Source organism: Nicotiana attenuata, unplaced genomic scaffold (genome assembly GCF_001879085.1).
Source record: "Nicotiana attenuata strain UT unplaced genomic scaffold, NIATTr2, whole genome shotgun sequence".
Classification (NCBI taxonomy): Eukaryota; Viridiplantae; Streptophyta; class Magnoliopsida; order Solanales; family Solanaceae; genus Nicotiana; species Nicotiana attenuata.
The window spans coordinates 23,520-43,503 of NW_017673075.1; the positions used below are offsets into that span (position 1 = coordinate 23,520).

General features: G+C 38.6%; 1 protein-coding gene across 1 annotated transcript; it reads left to right on the forward strand.

Moving 5' to 3' along the window:
* Positions 1–4,259: 4,259 nt before the first annotated feature.
* Positions 4,260–4,847, forward strand: LOC109215365 (abscisic acid receptor PYL12-like). Its single transcript, XM_019379417.1, has one exon. It carries the CDS (start codon positions 4,260–4,262, stop codon positions 4,845–4,847), a length of 588 nt encoding a protein of 195 aa, XP_019234962.1.
* The last annotated feature ends 15,137 nt before the right edge of the window (positions 4,848–19,984 follow it).

Sequence of the window (19,984 nt, forward strand, 5' to 3'; positions counted from 1 at the left end):
TGTTCACTGGCCATGCAAAAAAGTTTACACCAGAGCAAATTTAAGCCCAGAAATGAAAGGTAAGTTAATTGAATTTTTACGAGCTAACGCAGATTGCTTTGCTTGGTCGCATTCAGATATGACAGGTATACTATCGGAGGTGATGACTCACAAATTGAGTGAGGATCCATTACACCCACCTGTCAAGCAGAAGAAGAGGAAGCAAGGATCTTTCAAAAATTAAGTAATCCAAGATGAGGTACAAAATCTTTTAAAAATTGGGTCAATACGAGAGGTAAAATACCATGACTGGTTAGCTAATACCGTGGTAGTTTCCAAAAAGAATGGAAAATGGCGAGTTTGTGTAGATTATACTGATTTAAATAAGGCTTGTCCTAAAGATTTATTTCCTTTACCGCATATAGATCAACTAATTAATTCTACCGAAGGTCATGAACTTTTAAGTTTTTTAGATGCATATTCAAGATATAACGAAATAAAAATGGACCCTCTAGATGAAGAAAAAACTTCCCTTATCACAGACAGGGGGACTTATTGTTATAAAGTCATGCCATTTGGTTTGAAAAATACTGGAGCTACATATCAAAGATTGGTGACGAAAGTGTTTCAAGAATATCTGAGAAAAACTATGAAAGTCTTCATAGACGATATGTTAGTCAAGTCAACACGGGTGGGAGATCATTTTCAATACTTGTCAGACACCTTTGAAATTCTCCGCAAGTATAATATAAAGCTAAATCCGGGAAAATGTGCATTTGGCGTGGCTTCAGGTAATTTAGGTTTTCTTGTTTCTAATAGGGGTATTGAAGTGAATCCTGCACAGATCAAAGCTATTAAGGAAATGCCAGATATACTCACGAGCAAAAAAGAAGTGCAGAGATTAACAAGCAGGATAACAGCTCTGGGGAGATTTATATCAAAGTCGTCAAAAAAAAGTTTTAAATTCTTTTCAGTATTTTAAAAGTTGAATCAGTTTGAATGGACTGATGAGGGCCAACAAGCTCTCAAGGACCTAAAGTCGTATCTATCAAATCTGCCTTTGTTAGCCAAATCAAAAGATGGTGAAAGATTGCTCATTTACCTCACTATGTCAGAAGTAGCGGTAAGTGCGGTATTTATATGAGAAGATAAAGGTAAACAATTTTCAATTTATTATGTTAGTAAATCTTTACTAGATGCTGAGACACGGTATCCACACTTGGAAAAGCTTGCTTTAGCATTAATTATAGCATCTAGGAAGTTACGACCTTATTTTCAGTGTCATCCTATTTCTGTTATAACTGCTTTCCCCCTGAGGAATATATTGTATAAACAGGAATTATCAAGTAGATTAGCTAAATGGGCGATAGAACTCAGTGAGTATGATATCATATATCAGCCTAGAACTGCAATAAAATCCAATAACTTCGGAGCACCGGGAATTTTGTCCACTCTTTCCTGGTGCTCTTTCATTTGATCTCGAAGTGCCTTGTTCTCATTTTCCATTTCTTCCATCTTCTTAAGGATGGCTGCGAGTGCACCATCGTTGGCCTGGACATCGATGTGGGTGTTATTTGCTCGTACAATATCGGGTTCACTGGTGGTAGAGGCGATGCTTGCCACTGACGGATTTCTAATGTTGCTTTGGGTGAGTTTTCAAGCAAGCTACCTAGAGTGTTCATCAACCACTCTTCCAGCAGTTTCTTGACCCTTGGAGGTGGTGTTTCTTTATCTGCGGATGTAGAGGCTCCTTTCTCGTGCAAGATTGTCAGGTCTTCAGATGAAGAGGGTGAGATCTCTCCATCCGGCGCACTACCAGGTGTTGTACTCAGGATGTTCTCTCTGTCGGCCTCGTTAAGAGGGCCTATGAGATTGGCTGTGACGCCTGCTATTGCTTTCATTCTTGCGTCATTTTCTGCCATTTTTGGCTTCTGTATGGTGTGAAGAACGGTGGTTCATTGTTTTTTTTTATATTCTAGGTGTAAACTATGATTTCGATTGCCGAAATCCCCACGGACGGCGCCAAATTGTTTGACTCAAAAGATACTATATACCTTATAAGTGAGAACAATCAAAGTGAATCAAGGATCAATCGTAATCGAAGATAATAAGACCTAGATATGTGTATTATGTTTGTATAGCTTCAATAGATTGATATTCAAGAGAGAGAGAGAGAGAGAGAGAGAGAGAGAGAGAGAGAGAGAGAGAGAGAGAGAGCTTGTTCAATAAAAAATACCTCCCCCCTTTACAACATTGGGATCCTCCTTTATATAATAGGAGACCCTCCTTAAAATAATAAAATAATACAGAAATTGGTCGCGTTCCTTCGAGAGAGACGACGGAACCGATGATATACGTCACGCCGACATTCTTAGGTCGTGCCCTCACTTCAGTTAGCATATATTCGTTGGTCGTTCCTACCAACGTGGAGACGTAATGGGCAGAATTTGACCCTATACAAAATACACCAAAAAATTAAAGGAAATCAAAATATAGTAAATATATAAAATAAAAAAGTTTATCTAGCAATATAATATAATTTTTTAGCGAAGAGTGAACGAGACTCCGCCACTGGTTGGCGTTACGCATATGTGCATGTCCTAGCTAGTTTAATCCGTAAATTTAGTGGTCAACCGCCTACCTTTATATATGTCTCGAAAACGGAGGCATAACGGTGCAGATGATATACCTGGCCTAGGCCTAGCGGCCCTACCCATATTTTTCTTAGGTTTTACCAAAAAAAAAAAGGCAATCTAATGAGAAGAGCGGTCGTGTATGATTATGCTCCTCCAATTTTTTTTTCTAAGAACCTGAGATTGTGCTCGTAGCCTCACTCTTCCATCCTGCGGAGTACTACTTTTTTACTTTCAGTTTCTTAATAATGATTTCCTTAAGTAACTTAAATTAGTACTTGACCTAATTCATATATATATATATATATATATATTATGAAAAGTTAAATTTATTTTAGTGAACAATACATGAACCAATTAAAGGAATAGGAAATTAAGCTGGGAAATTACTTAAACTAATTAAGGAGAAGGATCCTTTCATCTAACTCGAAGATTTAGAGTTTCAAAATAGGAAAAATTATGCGACACATCAAACATTTACACTGTATTTATTATTTGTAGCTATACTTTCAGTAAATTTATCATTCATAGCTAATTTGAATCTTATAGCAAATCCATAAAATAAGAGATTAATTGTTTTGAACTGAAACAAGAGAGCAACAAGCTCTCGTAATGGTTTATTAAAATTCCTCTTCAAAATATGTCAAAGAAAGATAATTATGATTAAAGTTTTGTGGCATCCTCAAGAATCAAACTTTTGTTGGTTAAATTTGGACAACTTATCAAACTTCTTCTACGGAAAGCAAAGCGCATATGATATTGACACCATAATCTAATTTGTTTAATTTGGATTTCATATTCAGTGCCAATTAGACCTAATTTTAAAGATATAAATGAAATCGCTTTATGAAATAAAATTTCGAGAAGTTGGAGATCAATGACTTAGTTGAGTGGCGCCGGAGAGTACACGTATAGATATCCCAGCTTTATTACAAACTGGACTAAGTATTAAATATTTATAGATCAGAGAAGGAATGAGATAACTATAAGAATGCATTATAAGAGGCCGGAGAAAATGACAAATGGGAAAAAGGAGTAATGGGAAATTAAATCTCCAGTTTCAAGTTCCAAGTTCCAAACAAACAGGAGCTAGCTTCCAACATTGAGTTGCTTTTAAAGCGAGATTTATGCAATAGATAGAATAGGGAAATATAAAAATTAGGAATACGACAATATTTGTGATCAAGATGCTCATCAAGTGTGACATCAAGATGCTACACACAACTCACTTGCGTGAGCGTACCAGAATTTAAATAATGGAGGTTCAAATATTAACTACTGCCGTTATGTAGGAATAAATTAAACTTCTCTTATCTCTTACCAATATATTTATACCAACATAAGTTCAACCTCTAAGTTGAACTCTCTGCTTCTTAATAACATTATAAATAAGAAGCTTAAGATTTTTCAATCATGATAACATCAATCCTTGTCGCAACTCGGGAAAATCGTTTCTAGATAAGCATGCGCCAATTTAAAAAGAAAAGAAATTTAAACTCTAATGTTTGGTCTAATTAATTTGTATGCATTATATATAAGAGCGAAATGCACCTCTTTCCCTTTGCCGAAGCAACGAGGCACCCAAGCTCCACATGCATCCAATAATGTTATTGACAAATCTAAAAAACTCAAAAGCTCAAAGATAAAATGGTCAAACTTTACCACACCCATGAACTCTCACCAAAACAATGGTCTTCAATGCCAGTCCAAACTATAGATGCACCTCTTCCCTTGGTATGGTCTTTCGTAAGAAAATTCGACAAGCCACAATGCTATAAGAACTTCATCGGCAGCTGCACTCTACTTTCTGGTGATGGTGGTGTTGGGAGTATAAGGGAAGTCACGTTAGTTTCTGGATTTCCTGGTAAAAAAAGCATAGAAAGGTTCGATTTTCTTGATGATGACATGCATGTTTCTGTGTTCAGTGTTGTCGAAGCCGATCACAGTTTCTTGAACTTCAAATCTACTATCACTTTGCATGAGGATAAAGAAGAAGAAGAAGAAGATGATGAGGACAAAGTATTGAGAACTAGTACTGGGAAAAGTACCAACAAGACAGTGGTAATTGAGTCTTATGTTGTGGATATTCCTGAAAATAGTTGTAAAGATGATACATGTGAGGTGACTGATAATATCTTGAGATGGCATCATAGATCTTTAGCCTGGGTAGCTGAAAATATGGCTACTTCTGGAGTTTCTTCTATGGATTTGAAGAAAACAGAAATACCTTGTTAATCATTAGATATTTATATCATATACTACTAATTACTTATTTTAATTAATCTTTCCTCTTGCGTTTTTGAGTTATTAGTACTTATCCACATAATGAATCTTTTCTTCTTTCGCCAACTTCTTAATTAGTTCATGAAATGAAAAAACTCTATAGATTACTTGCATGAAATGTTAATAATTGTCGTAAGAAGCGATTAAATATGAGATAAATACTATGTAAATTTACTATGTTCCGACCCTGTACTTGCATTAACAAGTAAGTTACATGAATCTAGAATCATACTATCATTTTGCTACACATTCACAGCTGGAGAAACTTATTCGCAGCGAACAACATTTATACGATATTAATGATAACATGTCATGTCTTTTGTACTATAAATTTTGTTATTTAACTAGAATTAATTGATAGGAGTATTTTATATTCTAATTTATATTACTTCACTTGTAAAGTTATGTGATTTCATGATATAATTAAATATCGATGGAGTAGCTTTAAGATATTGCAACTCGGAACTCTCTACTTTGGTACGTACCTGAATCGAATGTTGTGGCATTCATGGAAAGTGAGAAGGATAGAGTTGAAGGATGCACAAATTGTGTGTTCAAAGAATTGCACACATAGATGTCAGCAAATTAAATCGTGGCAAACTGGTAAGCTGCACATGAAGATTGTTACTACGTGTCTGTTTTCTCTTCATGAGCGTGGCAAACTGACTGTCGAGACAAGGATGCGATGATAATTATAGTAGCCATTTCTTTCTTTCTTTCTTTCTTTCTTTCTTTTTAATTTCTTTTTCCCTTTACAAGTATGGATACAAGGTAAAGGGTCTGTAAAAGTGCACAAATAAATAAAATGGATAGAAATGTGATATCAAGGCTAATATGAAGCAGCAAATTTACAGGACTTGCTGCTTTTTTTTTCCCCAGTTTAAAGAGAGGAGAGGAAAGAAGAAGGAAACGGATTTTGATCATTTTATTAACGAGATATAACCTGTCACACTCAATGTTTACTTTGAATCTATGAGTTTAGGTGGCAATTCAATTATTCGTAACTAGACTAGAAGTAGAAACAATAAAATAATAATAACAACAAGCCCAGTAATTTCTTACAAGTAGGGTCTGGGGAGGGTAAGTGTTTAACCAAAAATATACCTTTTGATCAAAGTCTAATTTTAGAAGAAAACAGGTTACTGATAACCAAGTTTTACTTCACTCTCTCAACAATATAATAAGAATAACAAAGGAAATAATTGATTGCAAAGTCAAGGTAGAGAGTTTCAAGAAAGCAGAAAAGTAAAGTGTATATTTCAATATTGTTTCAGATCTGTCCTTACAAATAGAATTTTGTGCCCTTATATAGGAATATAAAATAGTAACGGGTTTTCTACCATAATTTGGATTAATTATGGGCATTAATGATATTGGTTGCCCATTATTTTGGACATCTATAACTGACGTACTTATTACTATAAATGCCTTATATTCGTTTCAATTCTCCTTCCTCATTTTCTTCCGGTTCATGTATCTTTCCTTTTTTTATTATTTATTCATTCCTTGCCAACTGTTAGGCCTGATACCGTCTCGTGGGTATTTCTTCTCGTGCCTTTTCTTCCCCTTTCAATTAAGTTAGCCACGTGTTGCTACATCATTATTACACGCGTCATGCCATGTCAACAGTCTAATATTCCACGTGTAATGCCTTTTTACCACCAGTACAGATAGTCCACCTACTTTCCTGAATATTCTCCACTGAATATTCGGGGAAGTGGAAAGTTTTTATGGCGGGAATTCTCTGCCGCCGTTTTTTCGAATGTAATCATACCCTCTTCTGAACCGATGCGACGTTCATCATTTTCATTTAATGATCATGCCACGTGGCTTTTATCAAATGGTCCCTCAGTTCTTCGGCGTCTTCTAGGGTTTCTCTGCAACCGCATCAACACGAAGTGACGGTTCCATTATGACGCTTCATAATGACCTCAATAGTCGTGTCTTCTTATAAATACTTTACCCCTTTTTTGATTTTCTGAAGCCTTCCCTCCTTCATATTCTTGCCTTACTCCTTTCTGCATTTTTCCCTTGTTCTTCTTTAGTTAATCATGTCTTCCCCTGATCCTCGCAAAGTCGTAATTGTCGACGAGTTTGCTTCCTCCAATGTACCTACTAGAAGTAGAAGAGGTGGTAGGCTGCGTAGCCTCGGTTCTATTTCCAGCCGTGGTTCCCCTTTCAAAGTAGTGCCGTCAATCCATCTTCTTCTATACCTAGGGCTTCTGCAACTCCAAGATCTTCTTCTAGAGATAAAGATTCAACTGAAGCTTTACGTGAACCCACCGTTGATGAAATTGTTCCTCAAGAGCTATCCTTTGTGACTGATAGTGAATCCATGGAGAGCCAAGTTTCTTCCATGGCTGCTTCCCTTGATCGTGTTGATCATTACCCAACTCTGATTACCACTGATCTTCTCGCTCTCGTTCGAAGGGAATGTTATTGGAAACCTAACTTCCCAATTTTAGTTCCTGGTACCAACGAGAGAATAACTTCATACCAAACAGGTTATTCCTTCGTTAATACATATTCTTTTATCATAGGCTTCAAACCTCCTATTGAGCCAGTGATTATTGAGTTCTGTCGTTACTTCAATGTGTGTTTAGGGCAGATTGGTCCTATTGTTTGGAGAGATGTTGCATGTGTCACGACCCAAACCGATGGGCCGCGACGGGTGCTCGAGTCCTACCTGTAGAACACCCTTAAACAGGCGACAAAGATATAAACATGAATAACATCCGCTGAATTACAAGAATAACATGCGTGAGAAAAACCTGTCCAAAAGACATATATACATATACGTGCGGAATATATAGGGCGAGCCGACAAGGCTGTTATAGACAACTATATATCCAAAACTGGAAGCCGGCAAGGCCACATACTATCCAACTATAGATACTGTCTACAGACCTCTAATAGAATATACAACTGTACAAGGACGGGATTGGGCCCCGTCATAACCATATATGTATACAAGTATATCGTACCAAAATCAAAAGCAGCTCGGGATCAAGTGGAGCACGCCAACTCTCGCTGATCAAGGATCCTAAGAAGGAGAACCGTTAGCTTGTCTACCTGCAGCTGCGGGCATGTACGCAGGCCCTGGGAAATAGGGAGTCAGTACGAATAATGTACTGAGTATGTAAGTCATGAAAATTAGTACATAACAGACATAGATGAAATATGGAATAAAGAATTCCGCCTGTAAGCCTAAATCATTTTGTAAATCCTGAAACATGTATAATGTCATGCACGTGCTTATAAATATCGTGTCATGCATAGGTATAGGTGTACATAACATCATCAAGCCTCTGAGGGCATCCCATCATATAATCTCGGCCACTGTGGGCAAAACCATCAACATGTACCAACTGATCAGGTGGTGGTGCGTATATAACGTCGTAACCTTTTCCCATATCCCATATACATATAATATACGCGTATATAACGCCATCTTGGTCATGGGTCAATGTACATGTATAAATGAATGAAATGCATAAAAAATATGTTAATAATATCAATATACCTTTTGGATAAACTTTATCAACTACGTATTATTCTGAGACCCATGAACAGAAGATATAATAATATGTCACATGGGGAATCAAGAACATAGACATCCCTAGTATTTCTATGAATAGAGTCGTTTATGAAAGCTATGCGTTTGCTCATTTCTTATGTACATTTGGATCATGCCAAAAAGAAAGAAGGGATAGCCTTAACATACTGTAATTGCTCATAATAACACGAGAAGGTCGTAGATGAACATTCGAACTTGGATCATATTCAGAAGAATTATCTTCAACGTGTTGGCATGAATTCCCAAAGAATTATCCTTAACTAAGGGTGTTGAACGTTTGTTAATTCCTTCTCCATACCAAATGAAGGGTGAACGTTCATAATAGCCTTTCAAAGAATGAGAGCACACCAAATGAAGGGTAAACGTTATAATAGCCTTTCCAAGAATGAGAGCACAAGGTCATTAAATGTTTGGCTTCCACCTGGCCATGTATTGGCGGTGGGAGTCCTACATTTATGACATATAGTGCTTACTAAGACAAAAGATATATACCACATGGTTATCCCCACATTTAAGTACTTAATGTATATAAAATTTATTTATTTTATTATCCCATATTTAACAAATTCACCACATAATAATTTCTATGTCTCATTTCACTTAAATACTAGTATACTTCATATATATTACTATCATGGTCATATGGTATAGCACTAATCCATAAATATGGGGCATTATAGCTTGGACCATATTTTATCCCAAATTGACCACCTTCAATGGAACTCATTTTCTTTGATATGTTTACCCTTTTACCTTTACGAATTTACTTATCACTTGTTATAAATAGCATAATACTTATAATCTCAAAATAATCTCATTCCCGAACTTACGTCGATTAACTTACGACGAAACTCTAACATATGAAAATGCGAGATGTAACATACTTCCCCCCTTAGAAACATTCGTCCTTGAATGTTTCACTCCTCGGGATCTATATAAATTTTGGCAGGGTCGCCTTTGTAGCATTAATACTATCAATTCTTCATGTAGAGAACTCAATAATTCAACGCCACATATTGCCACAACCATCAATCACGACAATGGCCTCACACGACTAGTAAAAATAATTAACACAAGAATCCATACTCGTACCTTAGGGCTGTGATGTCTCAGTTGGATCCTTCTCTGGAAGAGGAAATAAGTGAGGATATCTAGACTTCATGTCTTCTTCGGCTTCCCAAGTCATTTCTTCCACATTGTTGTTTCTCCAAAGTACTTTCCCCAAAGCTACGTCTTTAGTCCTCAATCTCCGAACCTGTCTATCTAGTATAGCAATGGGAGTTTCCTCATATGATAGCTGTTCCGTGACCTGAACATCGTCAACTGACACAACTCTGGAAGGATCTCCAATACATTTATGGAGCATAGACACATGAAAGACTGGATGTACAAATTCCAAGTCAGAAGGCACGTCTAACTCATATGCTACCTGGCCTACCTTACGTATGATCTTATATGGTCCAATGTACCGAGGGCTAAGTTTTCCTTTCTTTATGAACCTCATAACGCCTTTCATCAGTGATACCTTTAGGAATACCCAATCGTCAACCTGAAACTCCAAGTCTCGCCGTCGATTATCCGCATAAAACTTCAGACGGCTTTGAGCTGCTAATAGCCTTTCCTGTATAAGCTTAATTTTCTCAATTTCCTGCTGAACCAATTCTGGTCCTACTAACGTAGTTTCCCCAACATCGAACCACCTTATTGGTTACCTACACTTCTGTCCATAAAGAGCTTCGTATGGAGCCATCTAGATACTGGAATGATAGCTATTATTATACGTGAACTCAATAAACGGCAAATGATCATCCCAGCTACCCTTGAAGTCTATCACACAAGCCCGTAACATATCCTCAAGCGTCTGAATAGTACGCTCAGCCTGTCCGTCTGTTTGGGGATGAAATGTTGTACTAAGACTTACCTGAGTCCCCAATCCTTTTTGGAAGGACCTTCGGAAATTAGCTATAAACTGAGCTCCTCTATCCGAGATAATAGATATAGGGACACCATGCAGTCGTACTATCTCCTTAATGTAAAACCTTGCATAATCCTCTGCGGAATATGTAGTCCTAATGGGCAGACTGATTTTGTAAGTCTATCAATAATCACCCATATAGAATCGAACTTACGTTGGGTACGAGGTAAGCCTATGATGAAATCCATATTGATTACTTCCCACTTCCAAGTCGCAATCTCTATAGCTTGCAATAATCCACCGGGTTTTTGATGTTCAATCTTAACCAGCTGACAGTTAGGGCACTGAGCAACAAACTCTGCTATATCCTTTTTCATTCTGTCCCACCAATATATTTCCCTGATATCATGATACATCTTTGTTTCTCCTGGATGGATAGAATAACGGGAATAGCGAGTTTCTCCTATAACCTGCCGGCGCAGCCCTGTAATATTAGGGACGCATAATCGTCCTCGATATCTGAGGACCCCATCTCTTGTAATTTCAAATGGTTTCTTCTCCTTCTGAGGGGTTGTATCTCTCTAATGAGCTAACACAGGATCCTCATACTAGCGCTCTTTCACCTCAGTTACTAAAGAGGATGTTGTCGTGTCCTGAATAGTAATTCAGGTATCACCTGAATCCAATAATCGAACTCCAAGACTAGCTAGCTGGTGAATCTCATGGACTATTCTCCTCTTCTCTGGCTGTAAATATGATAGGCTACCCATAGATCTATGGCTGAGGGCGTCGGCTACTATGTTTGCCTTCCCCGGATGGTATAAAATATCAATGTCATAGTCTTTAAGTAGCTCCAACCATCTCCTTTGACGTAAATTCAATTCCTTTTTCTTGAAGATATACCGGAGGCTCTTATGATCCGTATAAATATCAACATGAATGCCATACAAGTAGTGCCTCCACATCTTTAGTGCATGAATCACCGCGGCTAACTCTAAATCGTGGGTCGGGTAATTCTTCTCGTGCTTCCTTAGTTGTCTAGAAGCATAAGCTACAACCTTACCATGCTGTATCAGTACACAACCCAATCTAATGCCCGAAGCATCACAATAGATAGCGTAACCAATGGTTCCCTCTGGAGTGTTAAAACCGGTGCTAAAGTTAGTCTATCCTTTAATGCCTGGAAAATCCGTTCGCAAGCATCAGTCCACTGAAACTTTGCTCCCTTCTGAGTCAACTTTGTCAAAGTTGCTGAAAGAGAAGAAAATCTCTCTACAAATTTCCTGTAATAACTTGCCAAATCTTTAGTGCCTCCACATCTTTAGTGCATGAATCACCACGGCTAACTCTAAATCGTGGGTCTGGTAATTCTTCTCGTGCTTCCTTAGTTGAAGAGAAGCATAAGCTACAACCTTACCATGCTGTATCAGTACATAACCCAATCTAATGCCCGAAGCATCACAATAGATAGCGTAACCATTGGTTCCCTCTGGGAGTGTTAGAACCGGTGTTGAAGTTAGTCTATCCTTCAATGCCTGGAAACTCCGTTCCAAGCATCAGTCCACTGAAACTTTGCTCCCTTCTGAGTCAACTTTGTCAAAGGTGATGAAAGAGAAGAAAATCCCTCTACAAATTTCCTGTAATAACCTGCCAAACCGAGAAAGCTACGAACCTCCGTTGGTGTCGTGGGTCTAGGCCAAGTCTTTACTGCCTCAATCTTTTGTATATCAACCCGGATACCTTCACCCAAAATGATATGCCCAAGGAAAGCTATAGAGTTCAACCAGAATTCACATTTAGAGAGTTTAGCGTACAACTTCTCTTTTTGTAGAACTTTGAGCACCGTACGCAAATGATATGCATGCTCAGCCACTAAATGGGAGTAAACCAATATATCATCAATAAATACAATTACGAACATATCTAAAAAGGGTCTGAACACACGGTTCATCAAATCCATGAATATTGCTAGAGCATTAGTCAAACCGAATGACATAACACGAAACTCAAAGTGCCCGTATCTGGTCCTGAATGTTGTCTTCGGAATATCTTTCTCCTTAACTCTTACCTGATGGTACCCGGACCTCAAGTCTATCTTCGAGAAACACTAGGCACCTTGCAACTGATCAAATAAATCATCAATCCTCGAGAGGGGGTACTTATTCTTGATCGTTAACTTATTCAACTGTCTATAATCTATACACACGCAAGTAGCCATCTTTCTTCCTCACAAATAACACAGGTGCTCCCCACTGTGACGTACTAGGTCTGATTAAGCCCTTTTTCAAGCAAGTCCTTTAGTTGTTCCTTCAATTCTTTCAGCTTTGCGGGTGCCATTCTATAAGGAGGAATAGATATTGGTTGATTATCTGGTAGTAGGTCAATCGCAAACTCAATTTCTCGCTCTAGCAGAAGACTCGGAAGCTCATCGGGAAAAACATCAGGAAACTCATTAACCACAGGGATGGACTGAATGGTTGGTGACTCTACTTTCATATCTTGAACCCAAACTAAGTGATAAATATAGCCCTTTCTGATCATCTTCCTTGCCTTGAGATAGGAAATAAATCTACCTCTCGATGATGCCGTATTACCTTTCCATTCAAAAACAGGCTCCCCTAGAAATTGGAATCGGACCATCTTCGTTCTACAATCAACGTTGGCATGACAAGAAGCCAACCAATCCATACCCATTATAACATCAAATTCTACCATATCTAACTCGGTTAGGTCTGCTACTGTAGATCGACTATGAACTACTATTATACAATCTCTATATACTCGCCTAGCTATCACTGGGTCCCTAACGGACGTGGATACCTCAAAAGGTTTAACCAACTCAGGTTTTATTCCAAACTTACTAGCAACCAACGGAGTAACATATGATAAGGTTGAACCTGGGTCAATCAGTGCATATACGTCATATGAGGAGACTGATAATATACCTGTAACAACATCATGATGACTCCTGGTCCTGTCGTCCTGCTAACGCATAAATGCGATTCTGAGGATCGCTTGTGCTAGATGCTCTGCCTATGCCTCTACAGCGACCGATTGGTGCTTGTGAACCTTGCCTAGAGTGCGTACTGATGATGAAGAACCAACTATAGATCCCACTGGCTGAGTTATGCTTGCATCACCTTTCGTTATACAATCCTTTATAATGTGGCCCGGATAACCACAAGTATAGCAAACACCCAACCCCATACGACACTGCCTGGCATGCTGCTTACCACACTAGGCACATCGTGGCAAGGGCGGCCTTATCTGACTTGACTCACCCATATACTGAGAACTTGAGGCCTTGGAATTCTGACCAGGCCCTGAATATGCGGAACGATCAAATCTCTTACCGCCAAACTGAGGGGGTGCGCTAGCCGATGGATGGGCTGGATACCTCGGGTATTGTTGTCTCTGACCACCTCGAAACTCACCAGAAGGACCCGAAGACCTCGCTCTCTTATTCTGGGCCCTATCATGCTCACGATCGGCCCTCTGCTTCTGCTTACGCTCCTCTACACCCTGAGCGTATACTTGAATACGAGAAATATCCATGTTTGCCTGAAGTGAGACCGACATACAATCGTTAAGCAAGTCGGCTCTAACCCCATCACGAACCGGCGAACCCGATCCTCCATCTTAGATACAATAGTGGGAGCATACCTAGCCAACGAATCAAACTGAAGATTGTACTCTCGAACACTTATGTTACCCTGCCAAAGGGTCAAGAACCTATCAACGCTGGCCTGTCTAAGCTCTGGTGGCAGATAATGACGAAGAAAAGCTTCTGTAAACTCTTGCCATACTGCTGGAGGGGCATCCTCACCTCTGGCCAATTCCCAAGACTCGTACCAATTAACTGCAACATCTTGAAGTCTATAGGAAGCTAGTTCAACTGGCTCAGTCGCAGTGACCTTCATTATCCTTAAAGTCCTCTGCATCCTATCGATAAATACTTGAGGGTCCTCGCTTGGATCTGCTCCATTGAATACCGGAGGGTCCAAATTAATGAAATCACAAACACTCGCACTGACGGACCTATCTGCATGACCAATACCTCCCTACTGACGTCGAGCCTGTGCGGATACTAATCGAGTTAATAGCTGAATGCCACGGACTTGCCCTTCTGGGCGGTTGTAGTTTTCGGAGGCATCGCTGAAAATATAACATATTGTTAGGAACACGAATTCTTATATCGCACGATCTAAGATAAGAAGGGAGGATAACATCCTATATGTCCTGTAGCCTCCTATCTATAAGTGTGGTGCACAACACACCCATAAAGAAGACTCTACTAGACACGGTCTGTAGACAACCCTAGGACAGAACTACTCTGATACCACTTTTGTCACGACTCAAATCTATAGGCCGCGACAGGTGCCCGAGTCCTACCTATCGAACACCCTTAAACATGCAACTAAGAAATAAACATAAATAACATCCGCTGAATTACGAGAATAACATGTGTGAGGAAAACCTGTCCAAAAGACATATATACATATACGTGAAGAATACATAGGGCGAGCCGACAAGGCTGCTATAGACAACTATATATCCAAAATTGGATGCCGGCAAGGCCACATACTATCCAACTACACATACTGTCTACAGACCTCTATTAGAATATACAACTGTACAAGGACGGGACTAGGCCCCGTCATACCCATATATGTATACAAGCATATCGTACCAAAATCAAAAACAACTCCGGATCAAGTAGAGCACGCCAACTCTTTCTGATCAAGGATCCTAAGAAGGGGAACCGTCAGTTTGTCTACCTGCACCTGGGGGCATAAAACGCAGGCTCCGGGAAATAGGGCGCCAGTAAGAATAATGTACTCTGTATGTAAGGCATGAAAATCAGTACATAATAGACATAGATGAAACATGTAATAAAGAATTCCGCCTGTAAGTCTAAATCACTTTGTATAACCTGAAACATTTATAATATCATCCACGTGCATATAAATTTCGTGTCATGCATAGGTATAGGTGTACGTAACATCATCAAGCCTCTGAGGGCATCCTATCATATTATCTCGGCCACTGTGGGCAAAATCATCAACATGTACCAACTGATCAGGTGGTGCGTATATAACGCCGTAACCTTTTCCCATATCCCATATACATATAATATACACGTATATAACGCCATCTTTGTCATGGGTCAATGTACATGTATAAATGAATGAAATGCATAAAAAAGTATGTTAATAATATCAATATACCTTTCGGATAAACTTCATCAACTACGTATTATTCTGAGACCCATGAACAGAAGATATAATAAAATGTCACATGGGGAATCAAGAACATAGACATCCCTAGTATTTCTATGAATAAAGTCGTTTATGATTGTGCATTTGCTCGTTTCTTTTGTATCATTTGGATCATGCCAAAAAAGAAAGAAGGGATAGCCTTAACATACCGTAATTGCTCATAAGAACTCGAGAAGGTCGTAGATGAATATTCAAACTTGATCATATTCAAAGAATTATCTTTAACTAAGGGTGTTGAACGTTTGTTAATTCCTTTTCTATACCAAATGAAGGGTGAATGTTTATAATGGCCTTTCAAATAATGAGAGCACACCAAATGAAGGGTAAGCAATATAATATCCTTTCCAAGAATGAAAACACAAGGTCATTAAATGTTTGGCTTCCACCTGGCCATGTATTGGCGGTGGGAGTTCTACATTTATGACATATAGTGCTTACTAAGATAAAAGATATATACCACATGCTTATCCCCACATTTAAGTACTTAATGTATATAAAATTTATTTTCTTTATTATCATATATCTAACCAATTCGCCACATAATAATTTTTATATCTCATTTCACTTAAATACTAGTATACTTCATATACCTTACTATCATGGTCATGTGGTATAGCACTAATTCATAAATATGGGGCATTATAGCTTGGACCGTATTTTATCCCAAATTGACCACCTTCAATAGAACTCATTTTCTTTGATATGTTTACCCTTTTACCTTCACGAATTTACTTATCACTTGTTATTAATAGCATAATACTTATAATCTCAAAATAATTTTATTCCCGAACTTAAGTCGATTAACTTACGATGAAACTTTAACATACGAAAATGCGAGATATAATAGCACTCCGTTATTTGTCAAACTCTATGCCTTCTACTTTCCGTCATCTACTTCATCTTTACTCCCCTAAACTATTTCGTGAAGGAGTTTTTTCCCTTGTGGCCAAAAGTAAGAGAGTATTAGTTAGCCCCGAGGATGACAGAGATCGAGGCTGGTATGCTCGCTTCGTTGCTGCTCCCACTAGTGCTTTGGTGGGTGAAGAAAACATGCCTTTTCCAGAAAAAAACGGAATTCTGCACGTAAGTATTTTCACCTTATCTTTTTCCTTTCTAAAAAATGATTCTCATGTATACTCTTGCCTACTTTTTCAGTAACTATGGAAGTTTTTGAGGAGATCCCTAACTTCCGTGCTTGGGTAGAGAAGTTGCTATCTGTTGCCCTTATGGAGAGAAGATCTTGGAAATATCTCTCATAGAGATTTGGTTGGAAAGTTAAGACACACGGTACTTTTTACCGCTTAGTCTTTTTCTTTATCTCTTTTGCTAACTTAAAGAGTTTCTTACCATGCCTCTTTTTTTTTGTTCGGATTTCCTATTCGTGGTGTCAGTCCTGCTTCTGTTTCATCTGCAAGACTAATAGTGAGTCTTGCCCAAGAAAGAATTCTGAGCTCTTCTTCAAAGAGGAAGGTTGATGGAGCCCATGGCTCTGAGGGAGAAGAGGAACCAGAGGAGGGTTCTTTAGTTCGTAGGCCTTGAGTTAGGAGGCGCGTTATTTCCGACGATGAAACTACCCTTCCATCAAGGTCAGTTCCTCCCAGACCTTTAGATGAACCAAAAAATGCTCCGTTAATGATTTATGATGAGAAGTGGATGATCCCCCCTGCTTCTGCTGAATAGTTGTTTGTCCATGGCTTCGAGAGTGAAGAAGCCTTTGAGCCCGTTTCTGAGGAGTTTTCCCTTACCTCTTTTCCACCGTCAGTCCCGGATTATCCTCAAGTCCCCTTACCTGAAGTTGCTGCTGATGCTCCCCCCGTGACTGCTTTCACTTCATCTGCTATTTCAACTGCTACCACTTCTCACATGGAAGTTGATCCCTCCAGTAGCAAGAAAGCGATGAAGAAAATTGTTGTTGAGGTTCCTGAAGGTGGGAACTTATTGAAGAAGTTGGGCCAAGACGACATGTTGTTGAAGCCTTTACTAGGCCATATGGAGAAGGCAAAGTTGGAGAGTCACAGTTCATTGACTTGAATGAATGATATTGTTCATTCATCTCTGAAGTTTCCAGTTTGATTTTACTCCTTCTTTCTTCTCTTTTCATTCTATTAATAACCTCTTTTCTTTCTTTATTGATCAACTTGATAGGCACGGAACTCATGAAAAGAATCGTTCATGCTGACCAACAAATTGCTGATTATCAAACCAAAGCTGACAATTGGAAAGAGCATTTTAAAGGTCTTCAACTGGAGAAGGAAGTGTTGGCAGAGGAGAAGGATGCCTTAAGCAACAAATGCATGTGATCTCCGCTGAATTAGCAATTGAAAAAGATTCTTCAAGCCAAGTTGGTAAGGATAAGGATATCCTTGAGTCCTCATTTGTTGAGCAGCTTTCAAAGGCAACCGAGGAGATAAGGAGTTTGAGAGAACTCCTTAACTAGAAAGAGGCTTATTCAGGAGAGTTGGTTCAAACACTTGCTCAAACTCAAGAAGACCTCCATGCCTCTACTGATAAGTTTAAGTTCTTGGAAAGTTCCCTTACTCCTTTGAAGGCATCTTTTGACACTTCTAAAACAGAGAAGGAGGAGTTGATAACTGAAATTGATCAGTGGGAGAAAGACTTGAGGCTCTCGAGGATAAGATTTCACTTGAAGTGAGTAGAGCTTTTTTGAATACTCGCCTCGAGACTCTAATGGAATCCAGCCATGAGGGTTTTGGCCTCAACGCTGAGATTGCTAAAGCTAAAGAAGAAATTGAAAAAAGTCAGCAAAGTCAAAGCTTTCCTTCACCTGAAGATGGAATTCCCGAGGATGATGAACTTGCTCCTGGGGAATCTACTATTCAAGGTTCTTCTCAAGCTGATCCCTCTACCTCCGTCGATGATGCTCCCGTTGCTGATGTTCCAGTGAACGATGCCTCCTAGTTTTTTCTGTTATTTGATGGTTTTGTTTAGAACTTGTTGATGGGAAGTTTATTTTTTCTTTTTGGAATAGTAGTTGGTTTACCCCTATCTTGTTTTGGGGTTTGATGACAGACGTATGCCTTATTTTTTGCAAAGTTCAATATATAAATCTCGGCTTTCCTTTCCGCCTATTTTGATGTTTGAGTTTTTGTTTCACCCTTTGATATTTAATTTTGCATTAAAAATGCTTCATTATTCCGTGATTCTAATAGACTCACAATTATAATAAAAGAGGGCCCTTTTATAAGTGACACTTATGAAGATGATGTCTCATCTTCATCTGGGTGTAAATATATGAAAGAAGTATAAAAAAGAAATAATTTGAGGAAGTTTTATGCTTTGAACTTTCAAATTTTGTACATCATTCTTTGTTTATGTAATACAACATTTATAACTCTTTCACAACTGCTTTTTTTATAGTAGGTTCAAACTTTTGGGTTTATAGTCCCGTGACTAAAAAAAACTCATAAGAACTTGGAGTATATCTTGGATCCATCTGTGTCCTTTTTTCGAGTTTCTTCAAAGATTTTCGAAGGCTTGATTTTTGGCTTCTTGAATTCCGACTTTTTGTCTTCTTTGCCTCTTCATATATATATATATAGCCCCCCCCCCCTAGTGTTAGAGCTTTGAAGTATGAATTCTCGAGAACTGGATCGTTTCTTCCTTTGGTCCATTCCCTGAAAAGAAAAATACATACAGGACTCGGAAGTATACATTTAGATGATGACTGCTTAGCCCCTTTTCTCCATCAAAAGGGTTGTAACCTAGACTGGGAATAATTCAGTATTCCTCGTATGTTTCGGGTCTAATATCATCATTTGGTAAGGGTTAGCTTTTTGCATATCATCTAAAATGGTTAGTATAATTAAAAAAGAACAAAACTAAATCATACTTGAATGATACCTGACCGGGGGTTCTTCCTTTGCTTAGAAGTAATACTTCTTTAAATGAACAACATTCCAATTTGATGGGAGTACTTTGCCTTCTATTGTTTCCAACTCATATGCACCCTTTCCAGCAATGCCTCGAATTCTATAGGGTCCTTCCCAATTTGGACTCAACTTTCCCACATTGGCCGCTTTTGTTATTGAAAAAACTTTTTGAGGACGAAGTCTCCAATCTTGAAGTATCTAAGATGAGCTTTCCAGTTCTAGTATCTCTCAATAATTTGTTTCTGCGCTGCCATCCTTATTAGAGCCGCTTCTCTCATTTCTTCAAGCAAATCTAGATTTATTCACATCTCTTCCTCATTTGATTCCTCAGTTGCTTGGGTATATCTTGTACTTGGTTCACCTATTTCAACTGGAATTAAGGCTTCAGCATCATAAACAAGTGAGAATGGAGTCTCTCCCGTACCTGT